At 39.5% G+C, this 17,796-nt stretch overlaps 1 protein-coding gene across 23 annotated transcripts in view; it reads right to left on the minus strand.

Moving 5' to 3' along the window:
• Window positions 1-7,728: 7,728 nt before the first annotated feature.
• Window positions 7,729-17,796, minus strand: part of LOC145341066 (disks large homolog 1) — a 353,734-nt gene continuing 343,666 nt past the window's right edge. For all 23 annotated transcript variants that reach the window (XM_080185853.1, XM_080185852.1, XM_080185851.1 and 20 more), the window contains 6 exons: window positions 15,744-15,794; window positions 12,856-12,957; window positions 11,759-11,931; window positions 11,346-11,455; window positions 10,676-10,767; window positions 7,729-9,586 (listed from right to left, as the gene is read on the minus strand). In XM_080185853.1, the coding sequence (XP_080041979.1) occupies window positions 9,480-9,586; window positions 10,676-10,767; window positions 11,346-11,455; window positions 11,759-11,931; window positions 12,856-12,957; window positions 15,744-15,794 (635 nt within the window). In that variant the 3' untranslated portion in view covers window positions 7,729-9,479. The remainder of the gene's footprint in view (window positions 9,587-10,675; window positions 10,768-11,345; window positions 11,456-11,758; window positions 11,932-12,855; window positions 12,958-15,743; window positions 15,795-17,796) is intronic.

Raw genomic sequence — 17,796 nt, forward strand, 5'->3', positions numbered from 1 at the left:
TTCTTCCTTTGGGAAAAACATACAAAAGTCTGAGGTCACATACCACCCTTCCCTGCTGCTGTCAGACTTTTGAATGGACCTACCTTGCGTTAAGTTGATTTTTCTCTACACCCTGGCTATGACTGTAACACTACATTCTGCAATCTTTCATTTCCTTCTCTATGAATGGTATGCTTTGTATAGCACGCAAAAAAAAATACTCTTCACTATATGTTAATACATGTGACAATAATAAATCAAATCAAATCAAAATCTGTTTAAATTGCTTTTTCTTCAGGATTGTTACAGGTTATGCAATCAAGTGTATCAATTTATCTACACTTAAATTCAATTTCTAAACTAAAAGTGATTGCCTACAACATGAATTATGAAAGCACTTCTTCAGAGAAATATTATTCAATATTTTGAACATTTATTGATACAATGGATAATTGTCTTGCATTTGCATCAGATTAATATTAATTAACCAAGGTACATATCCAAGTACCATAGATAATGGCAAATGAGTCAGCGGTTAAAAGTCTTGAAAAATCCCACCAAAAACAAGGATGGGTTAAAAAGTGAACCAATGGCATTAATGTGGTTAAAAAATTGTAACACTGGTAAATTCATATTAAATTATAACACCTTGAATAAATTAACTAAAAAGGAGATACTTTAAATCACAATCAATCCATGTTAAAACCTATCAAATTTATTGACTTAACATTCAACGCAGAGTTCATCAAATTCATTCTGAATCACTTTGGCAATGACATCCTCGTAAGGATCTCACTCTGGATCAGACTTAGCGCTTTTAGTTTCAGAATTAGCCCTGTTGAGTTGATATAATGGGTACTTGTGTTCTTGCTGATCTCCGATGATGAATCGTTGGAAACTGATGATTCTGGCAGAGGTTCTCGGCAGTCTGACCAATATTGGCTCTCTGACTCAAAACTTGATTTCTTTGCTCTATAGATGGCTACACTAACTAGCTGATGCTTTCAAGTCTTTGCTGATTACAGGGCTTGATTTGGCCCACATGAGTGTGTACGTATGCATTGCATTTCTAACATAAACATTAGCAATTCCTGAAGACCCATTCTGATTCAGACTTCTCAAGTTCAGATCAGTGACTGATCCCTGTTCTTATATTGCATTTAGTCTTGGGCATCTTCTTCAGGATATTTTCCTTTTTGTTCCATTCTCTCACCAGTTTTTCCACTAACACCAAATTCCCTTTTGCTGCATCGCAGTTGTATGACAAATTAGCAAACATTATTACATTTAGCTTGAAGCCAGTTTCAAACTTGATTTGTTTTAGAAGACTTATTTTTCTTCCTTGTTTGCCACGTGTAGTCTGTTTTTTCTGGGCGCATTTTAAACTCCTACACATCTGCACAACAACGTATCATCTGCTTCATCCATTGCACCCAGTTATAAGATATTGGGAAGTAAAACATAGAAAATAGGTGCAGGAGTAGGCCATTTGGCCCTTGGAGCCTGCACCACCATTCAATATGATCATGGCTGATCATGCATTTTCAATATCCCACTCCCGCTTTCTCTCCTTTCCCATTGATCCCTTTATCTGCAAGGGCCACATCCAGCTCCCTCTTGAACATATCTAACAAACTGGCCCCAACAGTTTTCTGTGGTAGAGAATGCCACAGGTTCACAACTCTGAGCGAAGTTGTTCTTCCTCATCTCAGTCCTGAATGGCTTACCCCTTATTCTTAGACTGTGACCCCTATTTCTGGGCTTCTCCAACATTGGGAATGTTCTTCCTGCATCTAGCCTGTCCAGTCCCATCAGGATTTTATGTTTCTATGAGAAACCCTCTCATTCTTCTAAATTCCAGTGAGTTCAAGGCCAGTCGATCTGGTTTTTCTTCATATGTCAATCCTGCTATTCTGGGAATCAGTCTGGTGAACCTTTGCTGGACTCCCTCAATAACAAGAATGTCCTTCCTCTGACTAGGAGACCAAAACTGCACACAATACTCAGGGTGTGGCCTCACCAAGGCCCTGTATAACTGCAGCAAGATATCCTTTCTCCCATACTCAAATCCTCTTGCTATGAAGCCAACCTTCAACAACTGTTACCATGACACTTAAGTCATGTTGCAACTTCCCCTTTTCCCAAATTGCCACCATTCACATAAAATCTTCCTTCCTGTTTTTGCCAAAGTGGATAATCTCACATTTATCCACATTATATTGCATTTGCCAAGTGTTTGCCCCATCAGTCAGCTTGTCCAAGTCATCCTGTGGCCTCTTAGCATCCTCCTCACAGCACACACTGCCACCCAGCTTATGTTGTCTGCAAAATTGGAGATACTGCATTCAATTTCTTCATTCAAATCATTAATGTATATTGTGAACAACTGAGATCCAAGCACTGAAACCTGCAGTATCCCACTAGTCACTGCCGGCCTCTGAAAAGGACACATTTGTTCCCATACTCTGCTTCCTGTCTGCCAACCTGTTCTCTATCCACAATACATTTCTTGCAATACCATGAGCTTTAATTTTGCTCACTAATCTCTTATGTGGAACCTTGTCAAAAGCCTTTTCAAAGCACAAATACATAACATCCACTGATACACCCTTGTCCACTTTACTGGTCAGATCCTCAAATAATTCCAGAAGATTTGTCAAACATACTTCCCCTTTAGTGAATCCATGTTGGCTTGGACCAATCCTGTCAACGCTTTTTTGCATTTGCAGGATGGAAAATTGAGATAGACAACTAATGTGAGTTTAGCATGTCGAGGCAGAAGAGGTAGTTGATTTATACATTGAGTAAATGCAAAAACATGAAAGTTGGGGCTAGAAAAATGAGGCAGTCTTTTATGTAGGGTCAACTTATACACTGCAATCTGCATTTTCCAGTAATGCTCAAAACACTTTCCCTAACCCTCTCTACTCAACCATAGCTGAAGTGATCAAATTAATGGTCTGGAACGTCTTGATTCATTTATAGGCATCAAAAGCTTTAAATTGATAGTCAGATCACCACCTAAGTATGAATGAGAACAATGAAACCACACAAGGGAAATGACTACATGAATGATGGATAGCTTTGCTTTACCCTGAGAAGTGAAAATGAGCTCGAGTCACATTACTTGCCAGTGTAGTATTCCTCAAGAGAGGACTTGATTAATAGACAAATTGCATTGTTAAAGTCACTTCTCATTGTTCAGGGGCTGATACGCTTTTTTTTAAAAGCCCTCCATTAAACATTTGCTTAACAAACAAGTGTTGTACGTTGACAGCAATCGGATATACATCACTGGAACCTCTCTCAGCTTGCACCATTCTAGCGAATATACAACTAAGCTGAAATCAGGGTCCCAAAACTGGAAAACAATCTTGCCAATAGCTACATTAAAGATTTTTGAAACTAGAAACACTTTTTAGAGTAAAGTTTATTTATTAATCACAAGTTGGCTTACTTCAACAATGCAATGAAGTTACTGTGAAATTCCCCAAGTCGCCACACTCCGGCACCTGTTTGGGTACACCAAGGAAGAATTTAGTATGGTCAATGCGCCTAATCAACACATCTACGGATTGTGGGAAGAAACCAGAGCACCAGAGGAAACCTATGCAGACACAGGGAGAATGCCAGGAATCAAACTTGGGTCTCTGGAGCTGTGAAGCAGCAGTGCTAACCACTGTGTCACCGTGCCACCCTTGGTATTTGTGATAAGTATTTACTGTTTATTTGAATAACAGTGACACATTCTTGTCTGGAAGAACATGTTACAAGGCCAAGTCCCATTATTCTTGAAAATGTGATTTTTCAGCTTTTAACTGACTGCAAATTTTGCAATAGGAACTGAGACAGCAGCAACTGGCTTAAAAATGCCAGTTATACGTTATAAGGTGAAGTTGAGAAACCAATAAATCACCCTCAAGGGAGTGTGAAGAAAGACATTTCCCAGAACTGGTGACTTGAGACCACTGTGTGTCCTGCAGTCATTCAAGGTCCAAACTTGAGGTGGAAGATGCCCGTGAGAGACAGTGTTTAATGTGGAGTGGCCATCGGACAACAGCCACCATGTGGGCTTCATGGAATAAGGCCTTGGTTCAATGGAAAGGGGGAGAGGTGTCCTGTGAGAAAGGAAAAGGCATATCCTCAGTTGGGACCAGGTTGAATAGAGGGCAGCCAGGTCACCTCTTCTCACCTGTTCATAACACGCAGAAGAATATATTCAAACTGAGCATCCACATCCCTCACAGTTGGAAAATTCCAAAGATTCACAATTCCTAGAAAGAAGAATTTTCTCATCTGAGTTCTTGATTGCTGGCTTTTTAAGATTTTGCCCATATTCTAGATTTCCTATCTGGAAGAAACAGCCTCCCAGCAACTGAAGTTGATCTATTTACTTGGTTCAACAGATATCACAGATTCCCTACAGTGCAGGAGGAGGCCATTGAGCCCATCAAATCTGCACCGCCTACAATCCCAACCAGGTCCTAGCTCTGTAACCCTGTGCATTTACCCTGCTAAACCCCCTGACACTAAGGGGCAATTTACCATGGCCAATCCACCTAACCTGCATAACCTTGGACTGTGGGGGGAAACCGGAGCACCCAGAGGAAACCCACACAAACAAGGGGAGAATGTGCAGACTCCACATAGTGAGCAAAGCTGGGAATTGAACCTGGACCCTTGGCGCTGAGGCAGCAATGTTAACCACTGTGCCATCAAGTTCTGCTTGCAGGTTATAAAAGGTTCTCACAGTGCCTTCCACATTAATTTGAATGATTGCTTGTGGTTGAGAACTTTGAAACTGGTCATATCCTGAAGCAATTTCTATTCCAACAGGTCTTTTGCTATGTTGGTAGCTTGCACAATGCTCAGTAACTTTATATCGTTTCTGTATCCCTCAGTTCCCCTTTATTAAGAGGCCCTTAGATTAAACTACGCAGGTGCTGCTTGGGAATCCTGCCATAGGTTATCATTCCTACATGAGCTTAATGTGTTTCCCTCAGTTCAGTTATCTCCAGTATCAATTTACATTCAGACCTGATAATCCAATGGCATATGCCTGGTTAGAGTTATTTAGTTTTGTATCCTTCCCTCTTTACTGATTTTATAATTTATCACAACACATTGGACTTATCACTGATATGCTGCTTAATAGCCTAAAGAGAATGGGATGGCAGAATTATCCATAATACAAAGAATATGTAGGGAAAGGGCGTGGGTGGAATTGTTGTCAGTGCAGGCTTGATGGGCTGAATAGCCTCCTTCTGCACTGTACATATGGATGGATATGGATGAATTGATAAAACCGTACCTGTTTTGACAAACTTAGAACTCAAAATTTGGGGTGATCATGGAACCAAATCTACAATGAACGTCAGTCTACATGATGCTAAACCCACACAGCAGTTTGAATCCTCAATCACCTGACTCAATCTGGACAGGTTAGATGCAGGAAGAATGTTCCTGATGTTGGGAAGTACGGAACCAGGGGTCACAGATTAGGAATAAGGAGTAAGCCATTCAGGACTGAGGAGGAAGCAACTCTTCACTTGGAGTTGTGAAGCTGTGGAATTCCCTACCACAGAAAGTATTGGGCCAGTTTGTTAAATATATTCAAGAGGGGGCTGATGTGGCTCTTGTGGCTAAAGGGACCAAACGGTACGGAGAGGAAGCAGGAGTGAAATACTGAAAGTGCATGAACAGCCATGATAATATTGATTGGTGGTGCAGGCTCGTGGGGCTGAATGGCCTACTGTTGCACATTATTTTCTATGTTTCTATGGCCCATGGCAAAACCCAACTCTCTTTAGGGCCATTCAGTAATTTCTGCAGGAGCTTTCATAATCCCGACTCCAACTTTGAGTCAAAAACCTATTTGCACTGTGTACGTGTGCGTTGGAGGGGTGGGGGGAGGGAGATTTCTATTAAAGATATTACAGGAGAGGATAACCCCTCTGCAATTTTGAATCATATTTGCAAAAGGAATACTGGAACAGTTACAAGAACACCAATATCTGCTTCCTTTTGAAGGTCTAACCAAGAACAAGAGCATAGTCTTTAAAGTTCTATAAAGATGCAATATACTGATTAATAGACTGTTGAACTAGGAGATGATGGATTAAAATTGATGAAATGAAGGAAGGCCCTCACGAGGTCAATATGTGACTTCCCAGAAGCCCCCAATGACTGGTTTGCATCACATTAACTATATAGAATTACATTTACAGAACAGAAACAGGCTGTTTGGCCTACCTAGTCTGCGCGAGTGTTTATACTTCCTCACACTGTACCTTACCTCAGCATTTCAGCATACTCTTCCTTTTATGTACTTACCCAGCTTATTTATAATTAGGAAGTATTGGCACACATTTTATGCTTGCATGCATAGTTTTAGTTCAAACCAATTTCATCTTGGGCAACAGTAGCTTTGTTGAAATAAAAATGAGTCCATCTAGCTTGCTCCATCATTCACGCAGTTTAATTTGTATCGTAGAGGTTTACAGCATGGAAACATGATCATTTTTACCCACAGTCAAACTTCCTGGCCCAAAAGAGGAGAAACTGTAGAGCAATATAGGAATGCTACCCTGGAAAATTCATCTTTAACCAACCCAAGCCACCTTCAGGACGTTACAATAACAGGCACTACTGCCCCCACTTATACACAACTTATTAATATAAGGAATCATTAGATTCATTTATATTACCCTTTTAATGCCACAACCGAGTCTGGAATAAAGTTTCAAACACCCAACACCTGGTATGAGCCAAATGAACTATGAAAGGCACTTTTGCTTATAGGGGCACCACAGCCAAACCCAATCTTGCCTACATCCATTTATTCTTCACTGCAAGTATCACTGGGCATCTATCTATTAGGAAGACTGAACCAGTCTGACTGTCACATCCGTAGCTTTGGAACAAAGCCAACTGTAGAGTATTATCCTTAACCACAATCGATAGCAGCACACCTGACAAAGGACAGGATTGAACCTGGGACTCTCTTACATTAAAGAATCAATTTATTCTGGCCAGAATTCTACCACCTGGCCTGCCACGGAATCGACGTGGGCAAGGGGCAGATAACAAATATTTGTTGACCTCAGGCAAGAATTTCTGATCTCACTCAGGCAAAACAGTAAAATCTCACCCTTTCAGAATCTTTTATACGTGACATTTTTGGTTTTTTCCCTCATTTACATTGCAATGCATCAAATTCATCCATGACCAGAATGGGAAATACACTTTCTCTGACCTTTGTAAGGTTCCTCCGTCCAGTATTAAACACTAGAACCAATTTACTCTTTCGTTTTGCCTCTAGGACATCACCTTACCATGAAGGTCTGCGAGATGACCATGGATCTTAATCTTTGACCTACCACATGGAACAAAACGATGTGATACCCCATCATTTGGGCGGCATGGTTTAGCACTGCTGGCTCACAGCGCCAGCAACCTGGGTTTGATTCCCAGCTTGGGTCACTGTTGGCGTCGGGTTTCCTCCAAGTGTTCTGGTTTCCTCCCACAGTCCAAAGATGTGCACACTAGTTAATTGGCTGTGCTAAATTCTCCCTCCGCATCACGGGCACTAGCTAGGGTAAATGCATATGGTTATGAGGATAGGACCTGGGTGAGGTTGTAGCCTCCTTCTGCACGGTAGGATTCTATGATCATCACAATTCCTTGCTATTTTCATATCGATGATTTTGAATTGGAACAGTTTTAAAAAAGAAACACATCACAAAGAAGTAAATTGTACATTAAAGTTTATTAGCTGTTCCCCTCTTGACAATGGAATGGATATAGATGAGAGTCTGTACAAACTGCAGCACCAGAAGGGTCAGATGTACTGAACTGCTTGTAAGCACATTATTCCTATATAAAACAAGTCATCTCCAAATTACTAGCAAAGGTTGGGTACCAGGCAGTTAATCTAAATGTAGTGTTAAAGTTTCATTTGAGAACATACCCTATAACTGCTAAAATATATTTTCTCAACACAGAAGCCTCTGATTGAGAGCTACAATGGAAGATATGACAACTTTGCAATTCCCACTTGCAAATGTACATAAAATGTAAAAATTATTTATTTAAAATTGCTTTAAACATTTTGAAAACATGCACATCACTTTGAATAACCTCACACAGAATTCACAGGGAGGGTGGGGGGTTGGGGGGGGGGGGTGGAGGAGTGAAAAAAAGAGGAGAACTGGTTTATTTTGCTTTTTATTTCTTACAGTTATTCCCAAAATACTGTTTTACCCCCATCACCACATTTCCCACACGATCCTTATGGTTAAAATGATAAAACATTAATTCACGTCTGCTTGGAATAAAAGAAGAAAACGTCGATGGAGAGAAGATGATTAGAAGGAAAGAAAATATATGTGCAGCTATTTTAAAGACACACATTCCTGGTAAGTTATATAGTGTATTTTGTTAAAAGTATGCTTAATATAGTTGATCATTTATATCAAAATACATAGTTACTGCGGGTTAATTAATTATATATCTTAAAATCTCAAGTCTTATGCCCATTACAAATAGTCATGATTAGGTTTCAGCTCCATTCCTCAGTAATACTCACCCCCATCTCCCAGATCATTCTTATTTGAAAAGTCCTATTGAAAATTATGTCAGTTATCATTTAAAATAGTCATATTTACTGGTTTCTCTTAACTCCCTCCCTTCCCCATCAATAATCAAATTCATAAAAGTAGATTCTCTACAAGAGCGAAAGTAATTATTCTCAATGTCACTTGAACACATTCTAATCGGCATTCAATATAAACATTTATTTATCTGTCGTGCACTTTCATTGGCAGAAAGGAAAACAAAAATAAAAGCATGGTCTGCAACGAACCTTTGTAAAGTGAATAAAAATTCCTTTGCACTTTAAAGGTTCATGTTTTACAACTTGTCCAACAAATGCAGAAATTAATGAAGGAGCAGAGAAATGAAAAATTGGAGACAGCTCAAATAATGACCTGCACAAAGTAATGCAGGAGGAGACAACAAATGATAACACCATCAGGGATTCTGCTGCCAAAACCATGCTTCCAAAGTTCATCGTGCAAAAAGCTGCTTAGAATTATTTAGTTTCCAAACCCAATGCTAAACATGAAGATTACTTTTCCTTTCTCTCAGTTTATTATTAAAAGAAAAATATATATAAAGCTTTTTCCTGAAAATTGCTGAAGAATTGTTGCCCTTAAACATTAAGGAACTGTACCATAGAATCTCCCTTCAACAGTTCGTCAGGCCTTTCCCTTTCAGTTTAAAAAAACTATGGTGGTAATTTTTTTTTTAAATCAGGTATCACGCACAAGCAATTTTCACAAACAGGAGATGTGAACGCCCCCAGGCGAGAGACAAATCACTTTTCATGACACACAAAGAGAGAGAGAGAGATCTGTGATCAACAGGAGTCAGAGTGAATCCTGTGGAAGGGGGTCCAGACTCATCACGAGTAATGGATGGTGATTATTATGAAGAGAATTTCACAGTTTCTCCTTGGTTGGAACCCAGATGTAAGGCCCTGACTGCTCTTCAATGATTTGCTTCACCTGGTTGTAAATCTCCTCCAGCAAGTCTCCCTGTACAATACCTGGCCATCAAAGCAGAAACAAGAGTTAACAGTTGGAAGTCTGCATTTTGACGTTCTTGATATCTTTACATCCAAAGGCATGATGGCAAAAGAAAAAAAATACACACTGGAAATCTGAAATAAACCCTCCCAGAAAATGCCAGAAATACACATGTAAACGAGACAAAGATTGGAAAGGAATTCTGATGAAGCGTTCCCATTCAAAAGATACTGACTGACTAGTGTTGCATTTTTAGGTTTTATTTCATGATTGCAAGAGGAATTGGGAGGGCACATCAAATTCAAACAATGAAAAAACCATCTCTACGTTACTGTAAGGTTCCATGTGAATTAAGGTGGCCATTAACCTGAACTATCACTTCAGGGCCAGAACAAGGTGATTGTAGATTAAAACTGGTGAAAGGGAAATTTCAGGCACTTGTCAGGAAGAACTTCACACAAGGAGTGATCAACATGACAGAAAGTAAGATCAACTATGATGTTACAGCTAAGAGCCATATCCACAAGGGTGCACTGGTATGGAGCTGGTCTAGGCCTATATGCTCTGGAATTCAGAAGAATGAGGGGAAATCAAATTGATGTATACAAGATGATAGAAAGTATGGATAAAGTAGATGTGGAGCAGATGCTTCCCCTGATGGGACATTCTAGGACGAGACATCATAGTCTTAGGACAAGGGGTAGAAAATTTAAAAGAGTTGAGGAGAAACTACTTCTCAAAAAGTTTGTGAATCTGTGGGATTTGCTACCCCAAAGTGCGGTGGATGCTAGGGCATTGACTAAATTTAAGAATGAGTTGGACAGATTTTTAATTGATAATGGGTTGAAGGCAGGAAAATGGGGACGAGAAGCATATCAGCCACGATTGAACGGCAGAGTGAACTTAATGGGCTGAATGCCCCAACTCTACTCTGATATCTTATAAGCGTGTAAGGACATTTTTGGTTGACTTCAATCAAACTTTCTCAACAGTTTATTTCTAAAGCAGTCTCAGATTCTTGTCTAGGGGGAAGTGAACTAACATGACACTGGGACACATTTTAATTTAACTATACAGATAGTTGTGACAGGAGGCAATATGATACTAACTTGTGAAATGTTCTGTAAATTCCAGTTCAAGTTTTATGGCTCTCTCAAAAGTTTTTCTTGCTTGATCTTCTGTTAGTCGCTTATTCATTTCCCTGGAAAGGAAGAAACCTTTATTCTCAGTCTCAGTAAAACAGCTATACTCCTGTACTGAAATCAGAAAAGGTGAAATCTATAACACAGGAATAAAAATGCACGTTATAATGGACTGCGGAGATGAATCCAGTGGAGCCCAAAGTTAAGAAACACCAAATGCCAGTAATATGCTCTCTCCCTTCTTTCACTTAATCACAAAAATTATCCAGTCCCCTTGTGCAGACTAATTAAAACCTCAAGCACAGCCTGCTTAATATTAAAATTGGTTTATCCAGAACTATCGTTAGCGGATTCAGCAAAACCCAATTTCCTATAATTTGTGATGTTATCAAAATCAATGTCACACGAAACAAGTGGGCAAAGATAACAGAATTCAGACTCAGATAGTGGCACTAGGAACTAGCAGCTGTTTAGCACCACCAACAGGAAAAGAGGAACATTGTAACAGTCCGCACAACAGATTTCTGGGACAATTTTCCAAATCCCTGCACTGGCATTGAATAGGGAGCACTGAAAATCATACCCTGAAAATGAATTTGGAAAACCCTGTTTTTGGGGCTGAAGTCTATATACTCACATGATGTTTTCAATTGATTTTGGTTTGACGAAGATAGCAATTGGGTGCAACTGGGCTATCTGAAGACGCTTAATAGCATTTCCTGACACATCCAGTATACAGTGTTTACCCTTAAGCATAAACAAAGAGAAAGGTTAAAGTATGGGTACCAAAATTAGCACTAAAGATTTTCTACATTGTTCAAAGATATCTGCTTGCAAAGTAAACTTTGATAGGTGTAGCATTGTGTTTAATCTAATCATTTTGGAAAAAGATGCTTTGTATCCTAATAACAGACATTATTAGAGGAAAGACTTTCCTTGGCAATAAAAGCATCATATTTTAAAATGCAGTGCAAAATATATCCTTCGTGATTCAGAAGACAAACTTTAAACTGGTTTACTTTATTACATACTTAAAAGGATGTCCTTTACCTTTTCTGCAACCTCCCTTACAGACTGCACACTGGTGCCATACAGGTGGTTGTTGTATTGTCCAGCTTCAATAAATTTGTGATCTTGAATGTCCTTTTCCATTTGCTCTCTAGACGTAACAAAGTGATAGTCTCGCCCATCAACTTCATAATCACGCTTTGGTCTAGTTGTATCTGCAGAAAGTGAAAGACTTCCATCAAAACCGTTCCTCTTTCATGAACAATTCATGCTTATAAAGTTGTAAGCCAATGCCAACATGATCGACTCTTTACTGCCCTCTGAAGTGGCCCAGCAAGCCACCCAGTCATTCTAGACCTGCCAACTGTAACAACTTAAAAAGGTGAACCGCCACTACCACTTTCTCAGGGAAAGCACTGCCAAACATTAAATGTTGTTCTTGTCAGTGACCAGAATTAAAACGTTTATTTAAAAAGACAGACATCAAACTAAAGTTGACAGAACTCCCAAGACTGATCTAATTGCTGAATGCTAGGACATTGAGAATAATTTGAGGCATAAGGCGAAGGAGCACTTCCCCATGTTTAAACCCATTATTCCATTATACAGACAAATATGTTCAGATGTGTTCTGATGTAGATGTTAACATTGCACACTCATAGCAGTCTGAGAAAATTAATGGTAATTTGTCAGTCAGCCAGAATGTAGAGATCACTAAGCAGTCAAAATGGGAACTACTGTCTGATCGTAATTTGGTTTCTAATAATGAAGTATCTCAACTTTTAAAAGTTATGTTGATAAAAAGGTATCACAGTTAACACTGGTTTGTGAGGATTGCTTAAAATAAATAAGATACACTCTGCAAAATTTGCCCTATTATCCTTGAATTTATAATTGATATCCAAAATGTCTTCAATCAATTTGTATCATAAGGTTCTACATTATCTAAGTGCTGAATATATCCAGTCTGGGAGCTAATGACTGCACACAGCTTTGGATCACCCCAGTGATGTCTTGCAAGTGACAGTAAATAGTTAGCAATTTGACTGATACACACTTATGCTGGTGGAGATACCTTCCCATAAAGTAGCTAATTCAGCAGCATACATTCCATTCACTGGCAGCAATAATGTACGTACGTGGAACACAAGATCCAAACTTGTCCGGAAACTCAGAGATCAGGTCATCATTAATTCGATCCTTCATGGGTCCCAGAACTATAACAGGGCGAGAGTAATGAACTACAATACAAAACAGAAACTCAAGTTAAGATGAATTAGCCATGAAGTGATATTTACAATATTCTGACAGGAATGATATCTAGCTTAACGGATCATATTCCAGCTGTATACTTCGGCAGCAGTAATGGACATGTTTTTCTCTTGGAGTAGTCATTAGATGACTTGAGCTTTCAACAAATATTTGAACATTTCACAAGTACTATTATATGTTTAGCTCCTATTATTATCTGGTCAACCCTTGGACTAAAGTTAAGCCTTCAACTCTATGCCACACGGCAGACATTCAAAAGATTGCCCATTAAACCCCTCTTTTCCATTTCAGATTTGCCTCCAACTAACTTAATTTTTGGGCACTTTCAAGGTGACAAAACACTTTAAAGCACTCAAGAGGAGGGGAAAATAGATATCAAATGGAAATTGAGAAAAGCATTAAAGAAGATGGCCATTTACGATCGTGAAGAGGAAAGCTTTTGAAGATGAGAGAGAGATGAAGCAACCTAAATCAGTGCGTAGAACAGGGCTATTTCCAATAGTGTAACGTGTAATGCATGATAGGCTTCGTGTTCCAGCTACTGAATTCTAGCAGCCACAGGATTATATCATGTTTTTGGATGCCTTTCTGAGGGTCCTTGAAAGGGTGCAAAACATTTACCAGAATAATAAGGGACAAGAGATGTTAGCTACAAATTAGGTTGGAGATGCTGGGGTTGTTTTCTCTGCAGCAATAGATATTGAGGGGAATTTCGATGGAGGTGCATAAGATAATGCCTGGTTTGGATAAGGTAGACGAAGAAAACCATTCCCATCAGCTGATTGCCCAAGGATAAGGGGACACAGATTCAAGGTTTTGGGAAAAGATGTAGAGAGGTTGACAGAGTGAATACTTTTACACAGTGTGGGGTAATGACCAGGAACACTGCCTACAAAACGTAGGAAGTGGAATCAATGATTTCAAAATGAACTTGGGTGGGCATGTGAGTGAAATGAACTACGGGGCTTGCATGACAAAAGGAATTGACTGGATTACTCTGTAGAAAGCAGACAAACAATTTGATGGGCTAAATGACCTCCTTCTGGTTGAAGGTTCCACCTCTGATGGTGGAGCACAAGGATGAGAAGTGGAGGAAAAATATAGGTGGCAAAGTAATCCATGCTCCGAAGAATGGAGACTTTCAATCTGGATGGAGAAGATCAAAGGGGTGAATGAGGTCATGTGAGGATGAATGGATAAAAGTGAGTCGGAAGATAACATTGTAGATTGGGAAATGAGTGGAGGTTGGGCAAATTCTTGAGACATTGTACACAACAGTTGCAATCTTAAGAATTGTGGTGGAATTGGAAACTGTACAGTGAAGCACGGGTATTTGACAGCTATCAAGGAGTGTTGGAGATATTGAGCTTTGGAGGTAACAAGGATTTTTGGTGGCGATGATGATAATGAGGAACACTGTGATACAAAAATAGAATGAGGCAGTCTCAGTAACTGACTGGATTGTAGGATTTAAAATTCAGTTCAGGATTAAGCACCATACCAAGAAAATGTTTAAATTTAGGTTTAGTCTGAGCCAGCAGTTATACGGAATTAGGCAGGCTCAGAGACTAGGGTGAGAAGTATCTAGTGAGAATCAAATAGAATTGCTTTATCGGTCTTGCTGATATTGTGGAGTCAAGTGTGTTAGCAGAGAATTGGAGATGGGTCCACATGTGAAAACTCATCCTATGCTTACAAATAATAATTCAGACAGATGAAGGCCATTAGGGGCCTGAGAATCAAATCTTTGGGCATATGTGAGAGGAGGCCACGTACAATGAAGAAGCTGTTGCAGCAGATTGCTGGCTATCAACAGCAGTAAGATGGGAATCATACAAGTACACTGTGGCAGAGGTGGGTCTCTGGGGGAGCAGTTGTGGAGAATGGAATTGTACTGAAGTTTACAAAAGAGAGAGAAGGGCTAAAGGTAGTGTAGCCAGAAGCTTACACAGGTGACCTTGATTAGGTGGCATCAAGTCAAACTGAAGGGGTTTGAACTTGAGCGATGTCTTGTCTTTTTCTTTTACAAAAAGAGGGAAAAGGTGCACTCCCTTCATCTAGCTGCTCCAAAGGGAACTCCCAGAATGAACAATGGCCTGGTCAACTCTTGTATAACTTTACAGTGTTTGTAAGTGAGGCTAAAAGTGAAGGGAAGAAAACTGTGGCTTTAGCTTGAAAAGACTGCTGTCAATGCCAAGATTGGCACCTCAGTAAAATGTAATCACTGCATTATCTGGTAGCATGGTAACATACTAAAGATTAATGTTGTGTTTTTTCCTATTGAGGAACAGAGCAGATGGCAAGTCTTCACTCAGAGATGGAAAAATCATCTTATACTAATTTTTTCCATCTCAGTTCATAGTAGGACAGCAATTGAAGAGGCTCTGCTTCCACACCCTCTTCACTGAGAAGAGGCCTGGTGTGTGGAAAATAGAACATTAGTGAGAAAGAAAAAATGCTCTTCAGAAAGCTATATAGATTGATATAGAAGATTAAAAGAGACAAAAATTGCTTAACTTTCTTTTACTGTTGTACACTCACCGTTCCTTCAGAGTCGCTGGCTCAAAATCCTGGAACTCCCCCCCCAGTGGCATTGTGGGTCAACCCATAGCACGTGGACTGCAGCGATTCAAGGCAGTAGCTCACCACTACCTTCTCAAGGGCAAACAGGGATGGGCAATAAATGCTGACCAGCCAGCGACGCCCATGTCCCACAAATGAATTAAAAAAAAAACTTCTGTCGGTCTTCACTTACCCTCCTGTTGGCCAACAGGTTCATAGGACAGAACATAATCTTCCTGACCACCTAGCCCAAAAAAACATAGATAGCATTAAAGTCAACTTCACAACTCTAAAATAAGTAGTAGAAAAAGCATGGTGTTAAAGTACTGTTGAGGTGCTGGGGAAATAAGGGAGGATTGGTACTGAATTGTCATTCACTAAGATAATGCATGGTATATTAACAAAAAAAACCTGACTTTGTAATCCCAGTTCAACAAGCAAGCTTTTCCAAATCAGTGACATGGCTGAAATGCTTCACACAATCATATGTTATAATTATCATTAAATTCAAATTTTAGTTCATGATCTGCAAGTTGCTGTTTAATTAAAACTGATATTAAAAAAGGTTCAACATCACAGTTTGCTGAAGGGCAGTGCACAAACTGTGCTTCCCTGATCTGCCCTTCGGATTTAATCAAGAAAGGATTTGCACGTGTACAGGTATTACATTTTAGTCCAATATTTAAGTCAGATTGCTAATCTCAGATTTTAATAAAAATATATTATGTACACTAGGGGAAGACACCACCTATGAATGAATGTCAGTTGAGACTGTTATTTGTGCTCTAGATCATACAAGAGGGCAAGTTTCAAGATTTGTAGTTACAGGGCAGTGCCAATTGGCTCTACATCCAACCCGGAGAAAGCAAATTGGATAATATCAATCCCAAAGTAGCCAGGACTCTGATCCCAGGTCTTGCACTCATGATTCTGATACTGCATCAAATCAGCGAAAGAATAGAAAATGTTGCCATGGTAATAATGTCTTGTACATAGGATGTAATATTGCAATGACCAAGTCTACGAATGATCTCTAGTAAGGGTTGCAATTCTTCTCAGCCCTTAATTAGATGGAGAACTTGGATCCTGGCTACAGAATGTGAAATTGAATATGTACAGATTCAAAGATTATTTCGTAGAAATTTACAATAGGTCATTAAATTCAGAAATGGAAAGTGAGGATAATGGGATTAAAATGGGTAGTTCATGTAGAGAAAAACACTGGCAAAGGCCTGAGTGTTTATATGGCCTGTTGCTATGCTATATTATTTCAGTTTTTCAATGCCATTTTAACACAAAGGCATATACAACACAAGTATAATTTAAAGCCAAAAGGACAAACTGTTCACTTTACAGTACTGAACATTTGCACATCAGTAACAAACAAGACCAACACAGCAGTGGTCAGCTGGTCAAAGCACGTCCTTATTTGGTACAGATGCTCATTGCAATTCAGATGAACACTTCACCTGCCACTGAAGAGATACATAATTCAGTCGTGTGACTCTTTCTTATCTGTCTACAATTATTAAAGATATAAATGGGGAACATCCCCATGTTTTTAATATATGTAGTAATGTTACACATAGCAGATGATGTGGGATTTATTACATTCACACTCTTATCTGCATTACTTGCTTTGATCAACCTTCATGCAGGAATAGATGATGCTTTAGTTCAGTTTGTTCCAAACAAATAGGTTGGACAAAGCCTAATCTAAGTTAGAGTTGAGGAGGTTCTTCATATCCCTAGAGAACAGTGAATCTCCGGAATAGGCTTGTGGGCAGGTGCTGATTCACAGTTCTTCTGAATGAGAGCTGATTCTGGAAGAGTGATGATTACTGCTGGATTTCCCAACCCTCCATCCTCCAGACAGTGGTGAATGTGTGGCATTCACTACCACAGAAAGTAGTTGAGGCCAAAACATTGTGTGATTTCAAGAAATTAGATATAGTTCTTGGGGCGAGGGATACGGGGGAAGGTAGAGGATCAGGATATTGAATTTGATGATCAGCTGTGATCAAAATGAATGGCAGAGCAGGCTGAAGGGCCTAATGGCCTACTCCTGCTTCTAGTTTCTACGTTTCCATGTTAAAGAGGCCTGTTTTCCTTCAAAATGGTTTTTAAAACTCTCGCCCAGAGATCATACAATTTTGGAATGGGTCTGCTGTGTATATAATGCCATGCACAAGACACCATGATTAAGATAGGAAAGACTGGATGGACCAGAGTGTCTTCTCCTGTCA

The sequence above is a fragment of the Carcharhinus amblyrhynchos genome, chromosome 3 (genome assembly GCF_965287045.1).
Source record: "Carcharhinus amblyrhynchos chromosome 3, sCarAmb.v2.hapA, whole genome shotgun sequence".
NCBI classification, from domain to species: Eukaryota; Metazoa; Chordata; class Chondrichthyes; order Carcharhiniformes; family Carcharhinidae; genus Carcharhinus; species Carcharhinus amblyrhynchos.